We start from the raw sequence: 24,959 nt of genomic DNA on the forward strand, positions 1-24,959 counted from the left end.
AAGACTGCTTGACCCAACAAACAAATTCTAGGTGCTGCTCCTTACTAAGTCGGCCACATACTCTCACACAGTGGCTCTTAGAGGTTCTCAGAGCAGCTGCAGAGGGCAGTGAGAGTCTGCAGCCCATATGCAAATGCAATCAGACCTGGGTTCTTCCTCCTGATCCTCCCCCACCGGGCTCCTTCTTCACTAACATGGATGCCCTCAAAATGCCCCTGTCTTCCACTGCCCTGAGCTTCTGTACTGTCACGGCACCCTGAATGCTGACTCTTGAGTGGACTCAAGTGCTGAGTGTGTTCCATGCTTCATGGTGTGAAAACTCCAGCCACTTCTCATTTCCATTAGCCACATCAGTAGGCTGATTAGACAAAGTCCAATGATTGATTCTTCACTCTCTCACACTTTCTATTATGTAGGCTAGAGTCCTAAATATTTTTACCACTCTGTACAAAGTACACAGAACATCTATATCCTGAAATCAATCCTAAACAGAACAGTTGTTACTGGCATATACCCCCCCACCCCCCCTCAAAATTCATGGAGCTCCTATTGCTGTCTAGTTCTTGCTCCTACTGGATAAATTCTCTTTCCCCCTGGACTCAGGGTCTGCTGGTGAAGCAAGAAGGCTCATCTCTTTCATGGGAGGCACTGCATGACTTGACATAAATCAGGTCTGTGGCATTTCCACTGCTTTTAAGTCATGTTCAAGTGAATAACCCCCAAGAAGAAGATGACTAGATTAAATACAGGAGGCAATATTTCAATTTCTGGCAGGAACTCAATTAGGTGCTACAAGACATTCATCACTGTATCTCCAAATATCAACTATGACTTGATTATCTTACTAAAACTCATTTTTTTCAAGTCTTGGGAGATATTTTCCCTAAGAAAGAGAAATATAAACAAGCAATATGCTGATTCTCATACTCTGCTGACAACTCAGATTAACCAAACATTTCACAGTCCCAAACTCACCAGATTTTTTTCATATATGTTAAAAGAAAATAAGCCTTGACCCACTAATTCTTAATTTTCTGAGATCATTTAAGAGTAGGACAGGCCAAAGATAGAATGCTTGACACTTTTGTGACATTCTGTTCTTTACTAAACTCTATTTCCACATCCCTTTCAATTCCTCTAAACCTGGGGCTGATTAAGCTACCAAGGAAACCACCACATGTGTACAGCACGCTGGGGAAAGGGGAAGAGCTGCTCATGGGCAGAGACCACCAGCCTGAATGCTCCAGAGGCTCTAAGTCCTAACAAGCTTCCTAGGGCTGAAGGATCAATATCTTGGGTACACTGTTTGGGAAGCTTGGCTCTAATTTCTGTCACAACCAAAGTATGTTCTATCTGGGCAGAGATATTCTCTGGATTATAAACTGCTGGCTTTTGCATAAGAGATAGAGATTACAAACTCTGGAAAGGACTGTTTTAAGGTACTGTAACACAATAGTCTTCAGTTGCATAAACAGGAACCTTCATGAACAAAAAAGTTTATTTTCTCACTAACAAGAAGTTTAAGAAGGCAGTCCACAGCTGGTGCAGTGGCCCCAGAATACCTGCAAGGACTCATGCTCCTTCTATTTCTCTGTTCTCCTGATCTATACTGGATGCCTTTTGTAGCAGTTTGGTATGGTTATGAATTCCAAAAATAGATACTGGATTATGTTTGTAATCTGGTCTGTACCTGGGCGTGATTGAGTTATGACTGGGGCTTTGATTGAACCACGTTATTAGGGCTCACTTGATTGAACCATGTTATTAGGGCTCACAGATGAAAGGCATGGCAAAGGACACAGTTGAGGGTTTTTTGATGTTGGAGTCTGATGCTGAAGCCTTAAGCCGGAGCCCCGGGAAGTAAGCTCACAGAAGAAAAAGAAGCCAGCCCCAGGAAGAGAGGAACGCTGAGCCTAGGAAGAAGCAAGCCCTGGGAGGAAAGGAACCTTGAACCCAGAGAGAAGCAAGACCCTGGAAGGGAGGATCCCAGGAAGCCTGAACCCTCCCAGCCATTGGCAGGAATCTTGCTCCAACATGTGAAAACAGACTTTGGTGAGGGAAGTGACTTATGCTTTATGGCCTGGTATCTGTAAGCTCCTACCCCAAATAAATACCCTTTATAAAAACCAACCAGTTTCTGGTATTTTGCATCAGCACCCCTTTGGCTGACTAATAAACCTTTATTCTTAAGGCTTGCAAGACGGCTGACGCACCCCTGGGCATTCTGTCTGCATTCAAGATAGGGAGGAGGATAAAGTCAATGGGCAAAAGGCCCCCTTTAAAATGTCCCATCCAGCAACTTCCAAGTTTCATCTCATTGGTCAGAAGTGAGTCACACTGCCACACCTAATGCAAGGGAGTCTGAGAAGTGAATCAAGCAAAACTGAAATGCTATTAGCAAGAAAGTCAAGGAGAATGGATACTGGATAGGCAACTAGTAGCAGTGTCTAGGAAAAGGATCAAATCCAAAATCAGGTTTCAGAAACAAGGTATCAGTGAAAAAGGATACTAGGGCAAGTTTTGGCAATGAGGTCTTTTTCACCAGCACAATTCACTGCACAGTTCCTCAGAGAAATTTCTTGTAACTTGCTCAGCTGACTGAAAGGAAAATACAAGGTTCACATGTATACATAAACATTCTATTAGCCCTTTGAAAAGTTAAAAAGCACTTCAGACACCTAAAAAATAGCAAAAGTAGTATAACAAATACTAGTACCCACCACCTAACTTAAGAAAGAAAGCCTTACAAATATTACAAATACAACTGAAGTTTAATTTGGTGCTTAATTAAAAGCATTTAATACGTTTACTACATATTTCCATATCCTTAAACAATGATAGCTTTTTTGTATATTATGAAACTTTATAAGAATAGTATTCTAACACACACACACATGCCCTTCTGCAACTTACTTTTTTTTTGCTCAACAGCATATTGTACAGTGATATTTAGCTATGGTGATACATGTAGCTTTAGAACATTTATTTTCACACCTTATAATTTTTACTTTATGTACAGACTAGAATTATTTCATTTACTTGTCTGTTGACATTGAGATTGTTTCCCAACAGTGCTGAAGTAAACAGTATTCTGTACTTTTTGCACTCACATGCAAAAGTTTCTCTAGGGATACAACCTAGAGGGTGTGCCTATCTTCAGCTTGACTAGATATTCTCATCAGGCATTTTTAAAGTATAGAGACTCTGTGTTTTCTACTTGTTAACAAGAGACAGTATGCTGTATGTAGTGCCTAAGAACACAGACTCTGGAGCTTGGGCTCAAAACCCAATTTTCCCACCTACTTTGCCTTTGGACAAGTTAATTCAACATCTCTGTGCCTCAGATTCTGCATCTTTAAAATACTTTAATTTCGTGACTTAGTATTTGCAAAGCTATCAGAATAGTGTCTGGCATACAGTAAGGCATGTTATAAGCACTTACTTAAAAATGAACATAAAAATGATAATCTTTTGGGAAAAATATGGAAATCAAAATGCAAGGTACGGCAGTGGACTTGGCCCAGTGTTTAGGGAGTCTGTCTACCACATGGGAGGTCCATGGTTCAAACCCTGGGCCTCCTTGACCCGTGTGGAGCTGGCCCATGCGCAGTGCTGATGTGCGAAAGGAGTGCCCTGCCACGCAGGGGTGTCCCCCGCATAGGGGAGCCCCACGCGCAAGGAGTGCGCCCTGTAAGGAGAGCTGCCCGGCACAAAAGAAAGTGCAGCCTGCCCAGGAATGGCACCGTACACATGGAGAGCTGACACAACAAGATGACGTGAAAAAAACACAGATTCCCATGCCGCTGACAACACAGAAGTGGACAAAGAAGATGCAGCAAATAGACACAGAGAACAGACAACCGAGGTGGGGGGCGGGTGGGAGAGAAATAATTAAATAAATAAATCTTTTTTTTTTTTTTTTTTAAAAAGCAAGGTACAAGCTCAATCATCAGAAACTACGGGGGGAAAAAAGCAGTAGCAGCAAAGTCCCAGAGCAGAGCCTCCCCAAACACTCCCAGTTGAATGGCCCTTAATGGATCAGTAATTTTTTTCATAGTGCCCCTATAGCAAAAGAAACAACTCCACTCTGTAAGCACTTAGGTCCAAAGAACTTAATAATTATGTTCTATCAACTTAGGGGTTGTTGGGTACTACACAACTTCCCAAACCTTGGAATCAGATTGGACACTAGCACTTCCACTTCCTGTTCTACATTGATTTTTCAGGAGAGACTTGGTTTTATCACAGCAATTGCCAACACCCCAGCTTCGCAAGGATATGACATCATCAAAAGTAGTTTTAAGAATGAAACTGTGAACTAGGTTGAACTAATAGTTTGCGTAGTGCCCGACAGATGTCGCTGTTGCCCTCTAAAATTTAAACTACCCTGTGCTATCCCAGTACATCTGCTGCAGTGCCCAGTGATACCTTGGCACAAAACTTAGGAACATTAGTCTCAAGACAGACATAACTCCAAGTCAAAACCATCTCTATGAAAAACCACACATGATGGCTATTTGCTTTTGATTGCCTTACTATTTATATAAGGTTTTCCTTGGTTTTCTAAACTTATAGTTGGTCAGCTGGGTATTAAGTAGATAATACAATGACTTAAAAATAGAAGTTTCAGTTCCTAACAATGATGACAACAATGTTTTGAACGATCTCATTGTTATTCAAAACAGCTCTAGCAGCTTAGGAAATATTTTATAAATGAGGAAACTGGGGCTTAGAAATTATAAGTAATTAACTCTAGTTTGTGTTAGAGCTAGGAAGTGGCTCAGCTAGTATCAGAACCGTCCGTCTCATCTGGCTGGCTCCATGCTGGTCCTTTCCACAATGCTGTCTCATAATTTCTTTTTTTAAAATTTTATTTATTTCACTCCCTTCCCTCCCACCCCCCGCCCCCGGTTTGTCTGCTCTCTGTGTCCATTCACTGTGTGTCCTTTAGTGTCCACTTGCATTCTTATCAGTGGCACTGGGAATCTGTGTCTCTTTTTGTTGCGTCATCTTGCTGATCAGCTCTCCGTGTGTGCGGTACCACTCCTGGGCAGGCTGCGCTTTTTTCATGCGGGGTGGCTCTGCTTACGAGGCACACTCCTTGCGCATGGAGCTCCCCTATATGGGAGTGTCTCATAATTGCTTAACTTACTGAATTAACAACCTCTAACCAATTTAAGAAATTACATCAGAATCTCTATAATTTTACCTTTTCAATCAAAAGGGCACTAGCCAATTACTGAATGCAATGATACCCAAGAAGTAGGGTCATTTACCAGGAAAATACACGAGCTATGTAGCTGTTTATAACGAACTGTGGGAGGAAAACAACTTTTTTTCTGTTTCTGTTTACAACTTGTTAATATTCACAGAGTCCATGGTGAAAGAGATTAACCAGTAAGAAAACACATGCCACCTTTTGGGTAAAAGATATTTCAATATTTGCCTTTTAAATGGAAAAAAAAACACAAAAAAACCAAACTCTTACCCTATGAAGCATACAGTTCTTTAAATCCAAGAAAATCAGTAGGATAAAGAGCAAACTGCTAATGATTATCGTTTGGTGGCATTAGTTATGATTTTCATTTTGTTCTTTTTTTGTGTATCATTTTGCATTTTCTAAATTCTCTAAAATGAATATATATTGTTTTATAATTTTAAAAAAAGCAAGGTGTTGCTTTTGAAAACTTTTTATTTAATCTGAGGGTTTTTTTCTTTAAATGCTGACCATCTATGCTAAAAAGCAGAGGTATCAAGAAATGAATTTACTCTTCAACATTAAGAAGTAAAAGCTTGCTTCACTGCTCCCACCTGCACTTTAAATTCTGTATTATGGCAAATCATAATCAAAAAAAGATGGCAAAGAAAATCTGTTCTCCATAGTGGCCAGCAGGGAGCACTACTGGCATGCCTCGTCCAGGTCAGACCGTACAGCATTAACTATCACTAAATCTGCGTGGCCTGCAAAGTACTTATATAGTTGTAACTAGTTTTATGTAAATATTAGTTTTCACTTTCTTTGTCTCCATTCACGTAAATGAGTAGTAAGCCTATGTGCATAGAACCACAATGCACAGAAAGTTTCACAGAAAAGAGAATGTTCTGGCTTAGCCGTTTTAGTGTTCCTCAGAATGCGACACGGTAGCTAATTTGGGACTCTTAAAAGCAAATACCTGGAGCCCATTCTGATTCAGTAGATCTGTGATGGGACTCAGGATTCTGCATGTTTCAAAAGCTGATAAAGATGCAACCAGAGATGGGAACTACTTGCTTCCAGAAGGTACAAGCATTCTACATGGCACAGGGAACTTTTGTACTTTATTTTTTTAAGGTACCGGGGATCAGGGATTGAACCCAGGACCTTGTATATGGGAAGCTGGCACTCGACCATTGGGCCACGTTGGCTCCCCTGAGTTGTTTTTTTTTTTTTGCTTATTGTTTGTTTTATTTTTTTGTTGTTGTTTGTTTTTAGGAGGCACTGTTAACCAAACCTGGGACCTCCCATGTGGGGAGCAGGTGCTCAACTGCTTGAGCCACATCTGCTTCCCAACAGGTTATTATTTAAGCTTCTGTTTCCATTCCTCACTTATCATCCTATTGCAAATGTCATCATGAAGAATAATAGGACCAACATGTCAGCCTAGATACTTCATAAGTAGTCAAGACAAGATAGTATTACATAAATTTTAAAAATAGGCAAAGAAATGTTTCAATTCCAATCCAGAAGAATCCAGTAACCCTGTGCTAAAATAAGAGTTTAATTTCCTAGAATATTCAGTCCTTGGATTCCTCAGATTTCAATTCACTGTTGGCACAGAAAGGATAAGCCAGTTTGGGAGTGAAGTTCTCGGCATCTGACATAGGGTTATGTAAATTTAAACCCTGAACTCTGTTGAAACTGTAAAAGTCAGTTCAACCATTATCAACTCCACTTACCTTTGCTGTTTTTTAATAGAGTCAAAGCCAACAGTTTCTACAGGTTTATTTCCAATTTTAACAGTTTCTTCTTTTCCATCTTCTTCTGGCTCATCTTCTACCACATAACGATTCTTAATTGCAGTAAGGAAGTCTACTCCAAAATTTACCTTGTTTGGACGAATAAAGGATCCTCCTGTTGGGTGTCTGGAAAAGGAGAAAATATTACCATCAAGAAATTACCAATTCATAAATACAATGTTCTGAAGGTTTTAAGAAATTTCTGTATGCTGAAATTCAACAATATCAGCATAAAAGGGAAAATAATACACTAAATAAAAATTTATAATCAATGTGATTGATCAAAAATGGTTATAAGCTTATGCAAGCATATAAAATCACAGTGGGTAAACAGATAAGAAATTAGGAACAGATGATTCTTTAAGAGGAAGCAGAAGTATTAAAGTTATCAGTGAAAGTTCTACCTCACTAGAGATTAAGAAATACAAACTAATTAAACTCTTTCCATCAAAACTGGCACCAAAAAAAAAAAAAGAGAAAAAAATCCTAAAAACTCAAAGATTGCAAGGCTGGGTTTATCTATGATTCAATAATCATATTTCTGGGAATTTGTAAACAGGCAATAATTTAAAATAAAAACAAAAATGTAGAACACCAGTGTAGCTCAGTGATTGTGTGCATGCTTTGCAAGTACAAGGTCCTGGATTCAATTCCTGGTACATCCTTTTAAAAAAAGTATACTGGGAAACAGATGTGGCTCAAGCAGTCGGGCTCCCGTTTACCATATAAGAGGTCCATTTGATGCCCAGGGCCTCCTGGTGAGGGCTACCTATGCGGTAAGCTGGCCCACGCCAGTTCCAGCCCACACGGGAGTGCACCCCTGTGCAAGAGTGTGGCCCAGCACAGAAGTAGTAGCTGATGCAGAGAGCTGACACAGAAAGATTACAGCGCAACAGGAGACACAGAGGAGAAACAATAGGAGACATAGCAGAACAGGGAGCTGAGGTGGCGCAAGAGAATGTATGCCTCTCTCCCACTCTGGAAGGTCCCAAGGATCAGTTCCCAGAGCCACATAATGAAAACACAGGCAGACACAGAATAGCAAATGGACATAGAGAGCAGACAATGGGGGTTGGGAGGGTGGGGAGAGAAATAAATAAATCTTTAAAAAAAAAAGTATACTGAAGTATATTTGGGGACGAGATGTAGCTCAGTGGTTGAGCACCTGCTTCCCATATACGAGGTCCTGGGCTCAATCCCCAATATCTCCTAAATAAATAAATAAAAATTATACTTACAAAGATTTTGTATAATAGTATTATTGATAGTTGAGGAACTATGGAAACAACAAAAATGCCCAAGCAGATAGGAACTATTAGTTAAACCAGATAGATGAGGAATATTATGTAGTCATTTAAAAATTATAGCTGAAATACTTATAAAATTGCTCACACAATAACAGTAATAGGCTGATGATGTTCTTTCATAACCTGTGGCATATGTTCCACAACAATGTAAGGTTTTGGTGGAGGGGTAATGTATGGAAATTCTGTACATTATGCATGATTGTTTTGTAAGCTCACAACTTCTCTAATAAAAAATATATATTAAAAAAATTACTCACAAGATAATGTTGAGATTTTTGAAAATTAAATATAAATCATACATGATATAATAACATAGGAATCCATATTTACTTATGGGGAAAGACTGGACAAGGACACAAAGAAATGAAAACATTTGCTGGTGACAGGATTATACACAAAATCTTTTCCTTTTAATGGTAACAAATTTGAATAATAAATTTTATATATGTATACATATCTTTTTAAAGATTTTTTTTTTCAATTTTTCTCCCTTTCCCACCTCTCCCCCATTGTCAGTTCTCTGTGTCTATTTGCTGTGTTCTTCTGTGTCCGCTTGGATTCTTATCAACAGCACCGGGAACCTGTGTCTCTTTTTTGTCACATCATCTTGCTGTGTCAGCTCTCTGTGTGTGCAGCGCCACTCCTGGGCAGGCTGCACTTTTTTTGCACTGGGCGGCTCTCCTTACAGGGTGCACTCCTTGTGCGAGGGGCTCCCCTACGTGGGGGACACCCGTGTGGCACGGCACTCTTTGCGCACATCAGCACTGCACATGGGCCAGCTATCACAAGGTTCAGGAGGCCCTGGGTTTGAAACCTGGACCTCCCATGTGGTAGGCGGATGCTCTATCCATTGAGCCAAATCCACTTCCCAAATAATACATTTTTAAATCTTAAATAAGGGGCTAAATTAGAGTATGTGGAAGAATTCTGCAGAAATATACAGTCTGTATCACAATTTATATTCTGGTTTTGTAGCAATTTTTAATAATAATCTTTACCAGGACTTAATTCAAATATTAATTATAATGTTGTATGTAATGACCATTCTGTCAGGCTTTCCAAGAGATTCAAACTAGGTCTTTGGCCCCATTAAATTTCAGCATTGTATGTCATGGCAATGATACATTTATTTCAGGGAAACTGAATTATGCTTACCAACAATTATAATTGTTAATATTATAATTTGATTACTTTAGAGAATAAATGATGAATTGTATTAATTGCCCTAAGTTGTAGTATAAACACTATTTCAGCTTATAATATTTAACTTGTAAACAAATTAGACCTTTTTAGAAGTCATCCTATGTTAAAAGGATGTAATATTTGAGATAAATTTTGTCTATATATTTATATATTCCAGGGGAAAAGCTCTATAGTGCTTACCAGATTGGGAAAAGGGACTTGTGATCCCAGCCAAGTTAAAACCAATGTTACAGGTAGGAAGAAGTGGCCAGGAAGTAGTTAAGACCCCCAGGGAGTGTGGTGTCCTGGAAGCCAAATGCAGAAAGTGAACAATTGTATGAGATGCTGCCAAGAGAGAGGGTAAGATGACAATGGAGTCCTCATCATTGAATTTATCAACATGAAGTTAACCCTGGTAAGAACAGTTTCAGTGGAGTGGAGGGGGCAAAAGCCAGATTGGGGTTCAAGAGGGAATGAGAGGACAGTGGGCACAGACTACTCTGAGATCTTGAGAAGTTTTTACTGTAAAGGGGAGAAGAGAAACAGGAGAATAACTAATGGGGTATGTGGGATCAAAACAGGGGTGTATATTTTAGGATGGGAGAAGGTATAAAGTTTGGATATCGATGAAAATCATGTAGTAAAGGGGAAAAAATTGACAACGGCGAAAATTTAATTCTCTGTTGCTTTAAAATCAAGTTCTGAGTTTGTAAAGTCTGTTGTTATATCAGAGAATAATTGACTATCTGAAGCTGCTTTAAAAATATTGTATTTTTTGGCGGCGGACTTGGCCCAGTGGTTAGGGCATCTGTCTACTACATGGGAGGTCTGCGGTTCAAACCCTGGGTCTCCTTGACCTGTGTGGAGCTGGCCCATGCAGAGTGCTGATGCGTGCAAGGAGTGCCCTGCCACGCAGGGGTGTCCCCCACGTAGGGGTGCACCCCGTAAGGAGAGCTGCCCAGCGCGAAAGAAAGTGCAGCCTGCCCAGGAATGGTGCCGTACACACGGAGAACTGACACAACAAGATGATGCAACAAAAAGAAACACAGATTCCCATGCTGCTGACAACAACAGAAGCAGACAAAGAAGATGCAGCAAATAGACACAGAGAACAGACAACCGGGGTGGGGGCGGGGGGGAAGGGGAGATAAATAACTCTTTAAAACATAAAAATAAAAATAAATTTTAAAAAATATTGTATTTTTACTCTAGGAAAGATATTTTAAAGAACATAAGACTTTCAACAACACAATCATATAACTTAGCTAAAGATATTAAATATAGTTAGCATCGTTTTTGTAGCAGTTCAAAGGGATCTATTTGAGACAGTATCAAGTCTAGGCATTTTCAAACTTAATCTGAAAAGACAAGAACCACCTGGAAAACTTGTTCAAACCCCATACCCAGAAATTCTGATTCAGTGGACCAGTTTGGGGCCCAGAAATCTGCTTAAAAAACAACAACAACAACGTTCCAAGGGACTCTGACACAGGTGGGCCACTGATCATCCTTTAAGAAACTCTGATCTCACTCAATCCCATTTAAGAGGGGGACAGTGGGGCCTAATGTTACAGAGGTAGCCCTAGCAAGGACAAAAATCTCCAAGTTTCTGACAACTAGGTGCATGGTGCACTGTTCTTTCCCACTTTTCTGTCCTGGCTTATAGATATAAATTAATTGTTTTTGTCAATTTTTTAAATCTCAAATTTAAAATTCTAGGTATCATATATGGTCCTGTGGTGGCTTAGAATTGTGTACCCCCAGAAAAACAGGTTCTTAATCCATTCCTGTGGGTATGGACCCATTATAAATAAGACTTTTAGATGAGGTTACTTCAGTTAAGGTACGACTCAACTCAATCTAGATGGCTCTAAATCCTATTACTGGAGGTCTTATAGTGAAGGCCACAGAGAGATGCACCAGGAACAGCCAGAAGCTCCAAGTCAACAACATAGAAGAGGAAGAAGATGCTGCTACACACCATCTTCTTTATCATTTTAGTGGGGCTATGTATCATCAAAATTCTAACTAAGCTTATTTCTTCCAGAATCAATGCCTTCCAAAACAAGATACTAGTCACAAGGGGATTTCAGCCAATTCCAACCACAGTGTCGGATCCCTATTCCCTTACCCTCAACAGAATAGCCAGAGAGGTTTACGCCCTGTCAGGCAGGGACTACCGTTATAATCAGCAGGAAGTAACTACAGAAGATGACTATCGCCTCTCAGTACCCCCCTTAAGAGCATGATCTCTCTGAGGGGGGAGCTGAGGTAGGTTAGTACAGGGTAATGGAGAAGACGACCCACAACATGGCTCACGGACAACATGGCCGGCAGAATGCAAGATCAGCAAAGAACATGTCTGCAAGATCTTGCTGGGACCTTGAGTTTAACCTTGAGGTCCCAGTTTCTCTTTCCAGGACCTCTCCTTGGCCCTGGATATTCCAAAAAGGCCTCACCACTGGCCCCCATAGGTGGGGTGACCAATAACTGCTGGGGCTCATCCCCTAATCATTAGCAAGGAGTGGAAGAATTAACAGTTTAAAAGGTAATCACAGGAGGCAGAGCCTGCTCTCTCTGCCTAGAGGGGCCCACACCAAATCTTGGTGTGTATTTCTGTCTTTCTTTCCCAAATAAATTCCTTCTACTGGTCTAACTAAAAAAAATATATATATGTTGCTACATGCATTGCCAAGTGATGGAAGCCAAGGATCCCCAACGATTGTCAGTCAGCCACAGGACACCGACCTGAAAGGAAGCAAGTCTTTCAGCTTCTACTATCGGGAATCAATAAATTTCTGTTGTTTAGCCAATCCATTGTAGGGTATTTATCTTAGCAGCCTAGTAACTAAAACAGTTCCTAAGACAGGAGGGTGGTGTAGTACAAGCTTTGGAGTTGGACAAACTTGGGTTCAGTTCCTGGTACCATTACTTACCGTGTGACCGCAGGCAACTTAATTAATATCTCTCAGCCTAAGTTTCTTCATCAAATATATAAACCTTTATCAAATGAGGTTATTTATTAGGATTAAATAAACTATAACATACAAACCATTTACTATTATGTTTGGCACATAAGATATCTGCTCTTTTTAATATCTGCTCTTTACATACAGTTATTGTACCTATACATGCTCTTAAAAGTAAACCCAGTAAAAAGAAAGTGAAAGAAAGAGGAAGGGAGGGAGGGAGGGAAGGAAGGAAGAAAGGAAGGGGCAGAGGGAGGGAGGGAGGGAGGGAGGTCAACATTAAAAAAAATACTGGGATAACTGAAGGCCCACACTCTCTAAACTCAAGCAATAGCTCCCAAATTTATTCAGATGGGCTCCTATAGCATACATATATGTCATCAATGATGACATAATTCATCATACAAACAATGTACAATGTTGCTAGCAGAAACTGACTATAGATGTGTGCAATATAAAGTCACAAATAACCTCTGACAAAAGGTTATTAACTGTTCCATTATATATTGCTGCATAAAAACTACCCAAAGCATAGAGGCTTAAAACAATAGTTATTATTTCATACAATTCCATGGGTTGGCTGGGCTTAGCTGAGTAGTTCAGTTTCTCACGTGTCAGCTGGGATCACTCATGGGAATGAATTCACCTGTGAGCTTGGCTGAGGCTAAGCCATCCAGGATTCTGGGCACCTCAACTGGGGTGGCTGGGCTTCTCTTCCCAGCAGGGTAGTTGGACCACTTGCATGGTGGCTGGCCTCCAAGAGACTAAATATAGAAACTGCAAGGTCTCTTAAAGCCTAGTGCCGGAACTGACACCTCACCTCACTCCTGCACCGTGTCAAAAGCAGATCACAAGACCAGGTAGATTCAAGAGGGGGGAAAGAAACTCCCCTCTTTGTAGAAGGAGCAGAAAGCATGAATAAGGAAAAGAATAATTATTGACAGCTTTTTCTGTGACAATCTACTATACTTAACAAAAAACACACACAAAAAAGATAAAACAAAACAGCCATATTAAGCAAGATTGGATGTGTCATCTAACCATGGAGGCCTAGAAGTTTCTCCTCCGTGAACATGACACTGCTGGGTTTGGGGAGAAGGCAAAGGAAGCCCTTTGCTATATGCATACTGTTAAAGGACCTAGTTGACAGCCTGGGTGAAGTAAAAAGCAACATCTTAACATCCTCCAGCATGGATGATGCCTTCTGGATTCATGTAGTCAAACTACTTAAAATCACAATTTAAGAGATGCGGAGGGGCAAAAAGATTATAAACATTTTGTGAGAAGAAATTTTAAGAAATATAGTATCATTAATTTATGAACTTTTCATCTTTAAATTTTCTTGCAAAAGCAAAAAAAAAAAACAAAAAAAACACCAATATTTTGAATATTCTATGACAGCAGCACTTATTGAGAAAGGGAAGATACACAACTAATATTTGAGTATCTTATGCCAAGAATGGTGCAAGGCATTTTCATATTACAAATACCTCAGCTTTGAGAGGATTCATATAAGGCTCTTATACTTATTGGAAAGATGCACTCCTAGGAGCAGCAATGGACCCTGACTAAGGAACATTCCCTGACCCCAGAGTAAGGGGAACTGGCAGAATGAGCCAGGGTGGATTTCGGCACAGTAGAGATTAGTCACTGCTATGTGCTTCCCATTCTTTTCTTTTTTGAACAGGGATGTCTATTGCAGTTATTCTATCCCGTCACATCACTGTTATGTTGGGTGGGAGGGGGATAGATGACTTGCCTTTTCAGTTCACATGTCTTTGGGTCAAGGGACTCATCCTAAGCAGGTACACCAGAGGAAATGCACCCAAGTATCCTTATCCACATCTGGAACTACTTTAAATGACAATGGCTTGGACTCTGAGCCAAAGCCAAAAGGGATAGCATTTTAAATAACTTGTTACGTTTTAAGAGAATCGAACGAGGTTAGAGAATGGAAAGCTGAGGGTTAACCTCTGTAGAATTGGTAAAAATGTTTATTAATTCTTGGAAATGAACAAAAAAGGTGAAAGTGCAAAATAGTGTTTGAAACTACAAGTTCTACACTAGAAGTGTGTAACAGTGGTTGAAAGAGAAACTCTAAAGTCATGTATATTACTAGAAGGAAAGCTAAAAAATGTAACATGGGACTGTATATCATGGTAAAACCTCACGTGAAATATGAATATGGGTATTATTGCATACATGACTGTTTTACTTTGAAACTGAATAAATGTGTGTTAATGTTACAAGATGTTAATATCAGGTAAAAAAAGAAACTCACAACATTATGCTAAATGAAAGAAACCAGATATAAGTACTATATATTATATGTTTGCATTTATATAAAATGTAAATATAAATCAATTTATGAAGATGGAATTAGATTAATGGTTATTTAGGGCTGGGGAGGAATACAGGGATTGCTAAGGGGTATGGAGTTTTTTCTTTTTGGAGTGATAAAATTGTTGTAAAAATTTCTGTGGTGATAATGCACAACACTGATTATACTAAAAGCTATTTATTGTATACTTTGGATAGAGTGTATGTTATGTGAATATATCTCAATAAAACTGCTTTAAAATGTTATGGTTTAAACAAATGGTGCTTTTTCTGATGGAAATTACAGAGATCACATCTATGTAATCTTCAATTTTCTATTTTGGCGGCGGACTTGGCCCAGTGGTTAGGGCGTCCGTCTACCACACAGGAGGTCCGCGGTTCAAACCCCGGGCCTCCTTGACACGTGTGCAACTGGCCCACACGCAGTGCTGATGGGCGCAAGGAGTGCCGTGCCACGCAGGGGTGTCTCCCGCGTAGGGGAGCCCCACACGCAAGGAGTGCGCACCATAAGGAGAGCCGCCCAGCACAAAAGAAAGTGCAGCCCACCCAGAAATGGTGCCACACACACAAGAGAGCTGACTCAACAAGATGACGCAACAAAAAGAAACACAGATTCCCGTGCCGCTGACAACAGAAGCAGACAAAGAAGACGCAGCAAATAGACACACAGAACAGACAACTGGGGTGGGGGCAGAAGGGGAGAGAAATAAATAAATAAATCTTTAAAAAAATTTTTTTTCTATTTTGACAGCATATAAATTGATCCTGTGTTTCCTGACAACTAGTTATTAACGGTACATACTTTAGTTGTACAGGGTTAAAATAAATCCCAAGGCATGTTGTTAGGTATTGGGAAAATAACTCCAAACAATTTAAGAGAGTAGTTTATTTATATACCTTAACCTATCTATATATGTATAAACAAATGTGCTTTGCATTCTCACTGTTCCTAAAATTGCACATTTATTAAAGAGGCTTAATATAATATTGGTTTTCCTTAGGGGAGTATGACAGTTTGAGATTATTTTATGAATCCCAAAAAGAGGAAAATTATGTTTGTAAACTAATCTAGTCCTCTGAGTGTAATACCTTTTGATTGCATTAGATTCAGCTGAGATGTCTTTGATTAGATTAAGCTGTTAAGATTTGGCTATGTCAGTAAGGTATACCTCTGGTGGGTCTTTGCCCCCTTGCTGGGTCTGTTATAAATGGAAACACAGAGAAAAGAGGACAGACACAGACACATGGGAAGAGAGAGAGCTCTGTCATTTTTGATCCTGGAGGCCCAGTGAGTTATGAGCCATTCACCCGATAGTTTGCAGCTGACCTTGGAAAGAGAACAGAACAGCTGAGACTGATATAGAAGGCCCGGAAAGAAATATATAGAATATATATATATAGAAGGCAAGGAAAGAGAAGAAGCCCTGAGAGAAAGCCCTGTGCCAGCCTATGGCTAAGATCGGGAGGAAACGGGGCCCATGAAGCCTCGGAGGAAGAGGAAGTTCAGAGGGGAAGGCTGAAACCCAGCAGAGATCACCTGCCATCTTGCTTTAACACATGGCAGCTGACTTTGGTAAGAAACTACTTCTTATGGTACCCTGAGTTGGACTTTCCATGGCCCTGTAACTGTAAGCTTTTACCCCCAAAAAATACCCTTTATAAAAGCCAATAGGGGGAAACGGACTTTGGCCCAGTGGTTAGGGCGTCCGTCTACCATATGGGAGGTCCGCGGTTCAAACCCCGGGCCTCCTTGACCCGTGTGGAGCTGGCCATGCGCAGTGCTGATGCGCGCAAGGAGTGCCGTGCCACGCAAGGGTGTCCCCCGCGTGGGGGAGCCCCATGCGCAAGGAGTGCGCCCGTGAGGAAAGCCGCCCAGCGTGAAAAGAAAGAGCAGCCTGCCCAGGAATGGCGCCGCCCACACTTCCTGTGCCGCTGACGACAACAGAAGCGGACAAAGAAACAAAAACAGACAAAGAAACAAGACGCAGCAAATAGACACCAAGAACAGACAACCAGGGGAGGGGGGGAAATTAAATAAATAAATAAATCTTTAAAAATAAATAAATAAATAAATAAAAGCCAATAGGTTTCTGGTACTTTGCATCGGCAGCCCTTTGGTAGACTAATACGGGTAGTAACCTAAGGAATAGGAGTGGAAAAAGGGTAAGAAAGTATTTTTCAAATATCATGTGACTTAAATGTAAAAATAAGTACGAGAGCTCAAGTTAAAAAACTAGTACATGTATAACGAAAAATGAGAAAATAATGCAAAACAAAAATACCCCGAATTTCATTTTTTATTCTAAGTTTCCACTTTTTAAAATAGTGGAAACAAACAATTCAAGTTATTACTATTTATTTTGGTTACAGGCAGATGAAAATGAGAGTTAGGAATGGTGTTAGGTAGTTACAAAGCAAACGCTGTGCTCTTTACAGATCAAAGGCAAACATGAAAGATCAATCTCCTCTGGAACAATCCTGGCAGCTTTCTCAGAAAACAAAACAGCCCAGCAAAAAAAAAAGCTAGCTGAAATGAGTACCCATCAATAATAAATCTCCAAAACAAACAGTAATAATTTACATAGACTCCACTATGCTTGTAAGTTAATAACAAGATATTATATCCAAACACTGAAATTCTGAATTCTGAGTAAGGAGAAAAATATTGCTTGGAGTCAGAGAAAGAGGAGGCGGAGGTTCAAAAATGTTTCTCTTAAAAGTTGTGTCAAATTCCTTCCTCTCTGTCCACAAATTACAGATTTGTGTAATTACAAAAACTAAAGTCTCTGATGAACCCATTATCAAGATTCAATCTGCCGAACAGTTTCAGGAGGTTGCCAGATAAAATTCAGGATGCCCAGTTAAATCTGAACTCCAGAGAAACAACAAATGTTTTTTTAGTATAAGAATGTCTCAAATATTTCATAAGATATGTTTACACTAAAAAAGTATTTGTTGTTTAGCTGAAATTCAGATTTCACTGTGCATCCTGTATTTTTATTTGCTAAATTTGACAACCCTACGCAAAGATAATGTGCCCCCAAAGATTCCAAAATCCTCTTTCATCTTGGGGCTTTGGATGCTGGATGTTCAGAAAGGTTGAGTCTCTAAGGAGTTTCTAATAAATGTTTATCTTGACAATCTGTTTGTTACAGGAATGTTTAAAGTCCTTTCTGCAAGCTTGTATAACTAACCATGCATCATAGGACAGATACCTTAGTACCTTGAGTTGGACTTTCAATGGATATTGCTGTAATACCTAGAGAACTGCCTTAGTAAATTTATTTCCCCATCAGAAAAACAGCACAGTAAATAAGCATCTTTTATGAATTGCATTTAACTCTGATTCATGGGAGGGTTCTGAAAATGAGATGTCTATTTTCACCGTTTTTGAGCAGAGATTTGCCCTGCCTACACATTATCATTGCCTTTGGTAATTAAAAAAAAAAATCTTCTAACACTTCACACCACAGCTGAAGAATATTTTGAATCAATCCAGTAATGTATATCCAAGAACCTCAAAACATTTTCAATTCAGAGTTTACTCTTTAGATTAAAACAAAAATCCCCAAAATCACCATTTCGGTTTCCTGGCTGCCAAAAATATACCATGCAATGGGTTGGCTTAAACAACAGGAATTTATTGGCTTATGGTTTTGAGACTAGAAGAAATCCAAGCCAAGCCAAAATTAAGGCAATACTTTCTCCCAGAAACCTATGGTGTACTGGAGCTGGCTACAAGCAATGCTTGTTCCTTAGCTTTTCTGTCACATGGCAATGAATGTGGTGGCCTCTCCGAGCTTCTCCTTTCTCAGTCAGGTTCCACTGACTTTCACTTTTGGTTGCTTCCTCTGGCTTTCTCTCTCCCTATCCCCTTTCCTATAAAGTCTTCAATAAGAGAATTAAGACCCATCCTGACTTACTTGGGCCACACCTTACCTGAAGTTAAGCTCCTGAGGGTGTGAACTAAGAATTAAACCATTTAAGAACTTGTTTCTCTGAGGTACATAGCTTCAAACCACCATAATCACTCAGCTGTCTAGGGATCATGTGAACAACAATTCAGGATGCATTACCTTCACTGAACCTCAATTTGCCAACAGACAAAAGATGGAGAACAGAAGCACCTGGGAAACAGACTGAATATTCATTACAGTGTTATACATATAAATTAAGGGTGATAACTGCTCAAGAAATTGTCATACTTATCTATAAGGAGAAGAGAGTGGGTAGAAATTAAAGAATAATCTGAAATTATCAAAACTCATGTTTAGAAGAGACCTTAAGAGATGATCTGGTCCACCCTCCCTAATCCTCTTCTGACAGTTTCACACCAACTATTAAAAAAAAAAAAAAAAAAATCTACTCTGTGTTTAATGACCTATACAACAAAGGAGAGTTCACAGCCTGGACTTCAGCTCAACTCTAAAGTATCTTACTGTACTCATAACCCATTAAATTATTTGTTCTTCAATGAAAGAGTAATAGCTGTCCTAATAACCTCCAAGAAATAAAATAAAATACAAATGTGATAAAATATGGAAACACAGTAAGCTAACTAAAAATGTTTATTCACTGGGTTAAAACCCATCCTATATTCTCTTTTAAGATCATTGTGAAAACACAGGTTAGACCCTTACAAATATTATTGTATTCTGAACTGGAGTTTCAAGAGATTAACATGATCAGAAAAAATTGTGGGGGAAAAAAAGAGTGAAGAAGAAGGTAAGCAACTGAATGGGTCTTTCAAACTGTATTATCTATTGCACAGTTGTGTCTTAGAGGTAGGACCTAACCCTGGACAGCAGAATATCATACCTACCAACTTGAGTCAGTATGGAAATTCAAGAGCTTATGTTCATCAGCATCCCACTTAGAATACCCTGAAATCCTTTGCTTAAAATGTAAAGAACAGCAAACTAATTTCTATACAATTTATGTACCAAATCATGTAAGTACATTGTTAGATGCCTAACACACTATCAGCTAATTGATAGTATGAAATGCTTCTGAAAAGACGGGGACTAAATAGAGAAATGTGAAACCTAGTTCTACTTTATTATGATAGCTTTTAACTCAAACTTTGCTTGTGAAAATGGGTGCACAGGGAAGTGGATAAGGCTCAAGTGACTGAGCTCCTGCCTACCACACAGGAGGTCCCAGTTCAGTTCCTGGTGCCTCCTAAAGAAGAAGAGCAAGATAGTGAGCTGACACAATGGGCTGACATGGTGAGCTAACACAAAAAGATGACACAACCAAGAGACACAGTGAGGAAACACAATGAGAGACACATAGGAGCAGAGGAGGCTGAAGCAATTGGGTGCCTCCGTTTGGTTCCTGGGTACCTCCTAAAAAAAAAAGATGAGCAGATAGTGAGTGAGAACAATGAGGGGGGCAGAGATAAATAAATACAAATAATTTTTTAAAAATAAGTGCACAGAAGGCAAATTTGCAAAGACTGTGACAGGGCTTATTGCAGTGGTTTATTTTTGTTAGCTCCTGGCACTCAAGAAAACTTTTGTCATATCACTAGCTAGATATAAATTTAAGGAACAGACAGCTCAGGGACTAAATCCCAGTGTTAACACTTTAAAATATTAAAGTGTACAGAATACAACAAAAAATTAAAAGCCAAAGAAAGAGGAAATGATGGACTACCCAAAGGAGCAAGATAAAAACCCCAAAACCATTAACTAAGAGGACCAAACTTTGGACATACCAAAGACTTAAAAAAAAATAAGGTAGGTTCCAGGTTCAATCCCCAGTACCTCCTAAAAAATTAACTAATTAATCTTCAGTATGCTGAAGAGATAAGGGAAATCACAAAGAGAGAGAGGATATAAATTAACAATATGAGAATACTTTAAAAAGGATAGAAATTTTTAAAAGGAAACAAAAAAAAGCACTTGATTTGACGATCACAATAACTGAAACAAATTTTCCCTAGAAGCTTTCTGCAGCAAATTGAAGTTGTGAGAAGAAAGAATCAGTGATCTTGAAGACAAGACAACTTAAATGATTCAGGCATAGGAACGGAAAGAAAAATGAATGAGAAAAGGCAAACAGAGAGTAAGAGACCTAAGGGACCCACCAAGCATACCAATATACATATTATGGGAGTCCCAGAAGGAGAAGAATGAGACAGGGGCAGAAGAAATATTCAAAGAAATAATGGCAGTAAACTTCTCAAATTTAATGAAGACATGAATATGCATTTTCAAGAAGGTTAATGAACTATAAACAGGATAAACTCAAAGAGAATCATGCCCAGACACATAGTAATCAAGCTGCCTGGTTCCAAAAACAGAGTTCTGAAAGCTGTGAGAGAAAAGCAACAAGTTATGTAAAAGGGAATCCCAATAAGATTAAGTGCTGATTTCTACTCAGAAACCCATGGAGGCAAGATAATAAAACAAAATACTTAAAGTACACAAAGACTTGTCAACCAAGGATTTTTTTATCCAGCAAGACTTTTTTTTAAAAAATGAGAGAGATAAAGGCATAGCCAGATACATAAAACTTTGAGGGCGTTTATTACCCCTAGACCTGCCCTACAAACAATGCTAAAGGGAACTCTTCAGATTAAAGAAAGGATACTAGACAGTGGATCAAAGAAGCTTAAAGAAATAAAGACCTCTGGTAAAGTTAATCATATGGGTAATTATAAATTTCAGAACTATTATACTGTATTTTTTGTTATATAACTCCACTTTTTACTTCTTATAGGTTCTAAAATACAAATATATAAAAAATAATGATAAATTTATGGTTTTAAATATAAAATGTAAGGAGTACAACAAAAAGGTGGGAGGGGGACGAAGGAGAATACGAAAAGTGTGTGTGAGTGCTATTGAAATTAAGGTGATTTTAAACTGAATGTGATTGTTACAGATTTGGGATATTAAATTTTAGCCCCATGGTAATCACAAAGAAAATATATGTTAAATATATACAGAAATAAAGAAGAAGGGACTTAAAATGGTACAATACTCAAAAAATCAAATAAAAATGGAAATAGGCATTAATAGAAGAATTGAGGGTCAAAAAAAGGCATAAGACTTAAAAATGCAAAATAACAAAATGGCAGAAGAAACTCCTGCATTATCAGTATTTACTTTATTTATTTATTTTTATTTATTTCTCCCCCCCCCCCCCGTTGTCTGTTCTCTGTGTCCATTTGCTGTGTGTTCTTTTGTGACTGTGTCTGTCCTTATCAGCAGCATCAGGAATCTGTGTTTTCTTTGTTGCGTCATCTTGTTGTGTCAGCTCTCCGTGTGTGCGGCACCATTCCTGGGCAGGCTGAACTTTCTGTCACACTAGGCTGCTCTCCTTACAGGGAGCACTCCTTGTGCGCAGGGCTTCCCTATGTGGGGGACACCCCTGTGTGGCAGGGTACTCCTTGCGCACATCAGCACTGCACATGGGCCAGCTCCACATGGGTCAAGGAGGCCCTGGGTTTGAACCCTGGACCTCCAGTGTGGTACGTGGACACCCTATCCATTTGGCCAAGTCCACTTCCCTATCAGTATTTACTTTAAATGTAAATGGATTCAACTTTCCAGTTAAAAGGCAGAGATTGGCAGACTGCTTAAAAAAGCATGTTCAAATTAAACACTGTTTACATGAAACTCACCTTAAATTCAAAGACACAAGTAGGCTGAAAGTGAAAGAATGGGGAAAAAATACCATGAATATACACCATGATCAGGTAGGATTCAATCATTTCTAGTATGTAAAGTTGGTTCAACATAAGAAAATAAATTAATATAATATACCACATAAACAGAATGAAAAAAAAAAAACTTGATCATTACAAAGAAAAGGCATTTATCAAAATCCAGCACCGTTCATGATAAAAACACTTAGAAAACTAGGAATAGAAGGAAACTCCCTCATGATGATAAAAGGTATAGATGAAAAACCCACAATGAACATCATGATCAATGGTGAAAGTTCTCTTCCTATGATCAGGAACAACTCAAGGATTCCCACTTTCACAACTGCTGGTCAACATTGTACTGGAAGTTTTTAACAGAGCAATAAAAAGAAATAAAAGGCACCAAAGTTGGAAAGGAAGAGGTAAACCTTTCCCTATTTGCAGATGATATGACACTATATGCAGAGAATCCTAAAAATCCACAAAAATCAATCAAAACCATAATGAGATACCATTTCACACCCATTATAACAGTTAAATAAATGGAAAAGCACAAGCGTTGAAGAGAATGTGGAGAAAAAGGAACACTCATTCATTGTTGGTGGCAACGTAAAATGTTGCAGCTGCTGTGAAAGAGAGTTTGGTGGGTCCTCAAAAAGTACAGAATTACCATATGGACCCAGCAATCCTACTTCTAGGTATAGAATTAAAGCAGGACCTGAACAGATACTTGCAAACCAATGATCATAGTGACATTATTCACAAATGCCAAAAGATGGAAGCAACCCAAGAGTCCATCACCAATGAATGGATAAACAAACGTTTATAAATACTATGGAATATATTACTCAGCCATAAAAAGAAAAGAAATTCTAATACATGTGACAACATAGAGGAACCTTGAAGACATCAAGTTGAGTGAAATAAGGCATACACAAAAGGACAAATACTGATATAAAATAATTAGAATTAGCTAATTCATAGAGTCAGAAATTAGAATAGAGTTTACCAGTGGCTGGGGTGGGATTAAGGAAGAGGAAGTTAATGCTTAAAATGGACAGAATTTCTATGTGGGGTGATGGAAAAGTTTTGGTACTAGACGAAGGTGATGGTAGCACAACATTGTGAACATAATTAACAGCACTGATTCACAAATATTTGAATGTGGCCAAAAGATGTAATTTTAGGTTGTATATATATTTCTAGGACAAAAATTTAAAACAAACAAACATAGGACTGTACAACACAGTGAACCATAATGCAAGTCATTGACCACAGTTAATAGTATCACTATAAATATTATTTCATCAACTGTAACAAATGGACCATAAATGCAAGCTGTTAATAATGGAGGGGGAGGGGCAGTTACATTGCAACTCTGTATTCTCTGCATGATTCTTCTATAAACTCACAGCTTCTCTAGCTGGAAAAAAAAAAGGGTAGACCACCATTTTGCCATCTACCTATTTCACAAGCATTAGAAAATTCATGATCTGACAACTTTAAGCTCCTTTTACTTTGTTAAAATAACATCTAAACATAAAGAAAATAAAACATAAAATACTTTCCTAAACTATATTATCTTATTATAATGGCTTTCCAAGTAAGATCTGAAATATCGAAACACTCCAATGAATTTTTTTAAAGTGAAGAAGTGTATATGACATATTAGTAAGATATTTGAACTAATTTAATGACAAATATTTGTGATTTAATCCATTTTGTCTGATTTATTTTTTTTTTTAAGATTTATTTTATTTATTTCTCTCCCCTTCTCCCACCCCGCCCCCGTTGTCTGTTCTCTGTGTCTATTTGCTGTGTCTTCTTTTTGTCTGCTTCTGTTGTTGTTAGCGGCACGGGAATCTGTGTTTCTTTTTGTTGCATTTCATCTGATTTAGAAAATCTAAAATATTAGTATAATCTTTACTAGTTGAAGTCATGTTCTAATAAATAGCAACATAAGGATTGACAAATACAGAGAACAAGTTCAATTCCTTTAGTCTATGCTAGCAGTTCTTCTCTACCATATCAGACCCCAAATTCCCTTTTATATTGCCCCACAAATACTCTGAAATGGAATTCACATATAACATTATCTACATATACAATTTTAAAGCCAACACAACACCTTTTTCAATGAAAAGAAGAATTCATAATAAAATAATATGTATTTCAATATATAAATGCTCAGAAATGACCACACTAAAAGATATAATGAGGAAGTCGATGTAGCTCAGTAGTTAAGCACCAGCTTCCCACTGAGGAGGTCCCAGATTCAATCCCCACCCCGATACTTTAAAAAAATTAAAAAATAAAATAAAAGACATAATGAGGTAAAGGGATACGTACTCCAAGGGTAAGAATCCAAATAGTGAGTCCATACCCCTGAACTGAGGTCTCCCATCAGCACGTCAAGGCAAATCCTCAATTTGCTAGGACAGAAGCAATTATATTTCTGCTCAGAGTGACCATGACTTTGAAAATATCACCATATCCAGAATCCATTAA

At 38.7% G+C, this 24,959-nt stretch overlaps 1 protein-coding gene across 2 annotated transcripts in view; it reads right to left on the minus strand.

The window, feature by feature from the left end:
* Positions 1-24,959, minus strand: part of TBCE (tubulin folding cofactor E) — a 120,744-nt gene that overhangs the window by 22,910 nt on the left and 72,875 nt on the right. The window contains exons 4-6 of one of the 2 annotated variants that reach the window (XM_071207367.1): positions 22,428-22,451; positions 6,937-7,122; positions 2,510-2,598 (exon numbers count right to left, since the gene is read on the minus strand). In XM_071207367.1, the coding sequence (XP_071063468.1) occupies positions 2,510-2,598; positions 6,937-7,122; positions 22,428-22,451 (299 nt within the window). The remainder of the gene's footprint in view (positions 1-2,509; positions 2,599-6,936; positions 7,123-22,427; positions 22,452-24,959) is intronic. The other variant, XM_058309508.2, reaches the window with a different exon arrangement.

This window comes from Dasypus novemcinctus, chromosome 13 (assembly GCF_030445035.2).
Source record: "Dasypus novemcinctus isolate mDasNov1 chromosome 13, mDasNov1.1.hap2, whole genome shotgun sequence".
Lineage (NCBI taxonomy): Eukaryota > Metazoa > Chordata > Mammalia > Cingulata > Dasypodidae > Dasypus > Dasypus novemcinctus.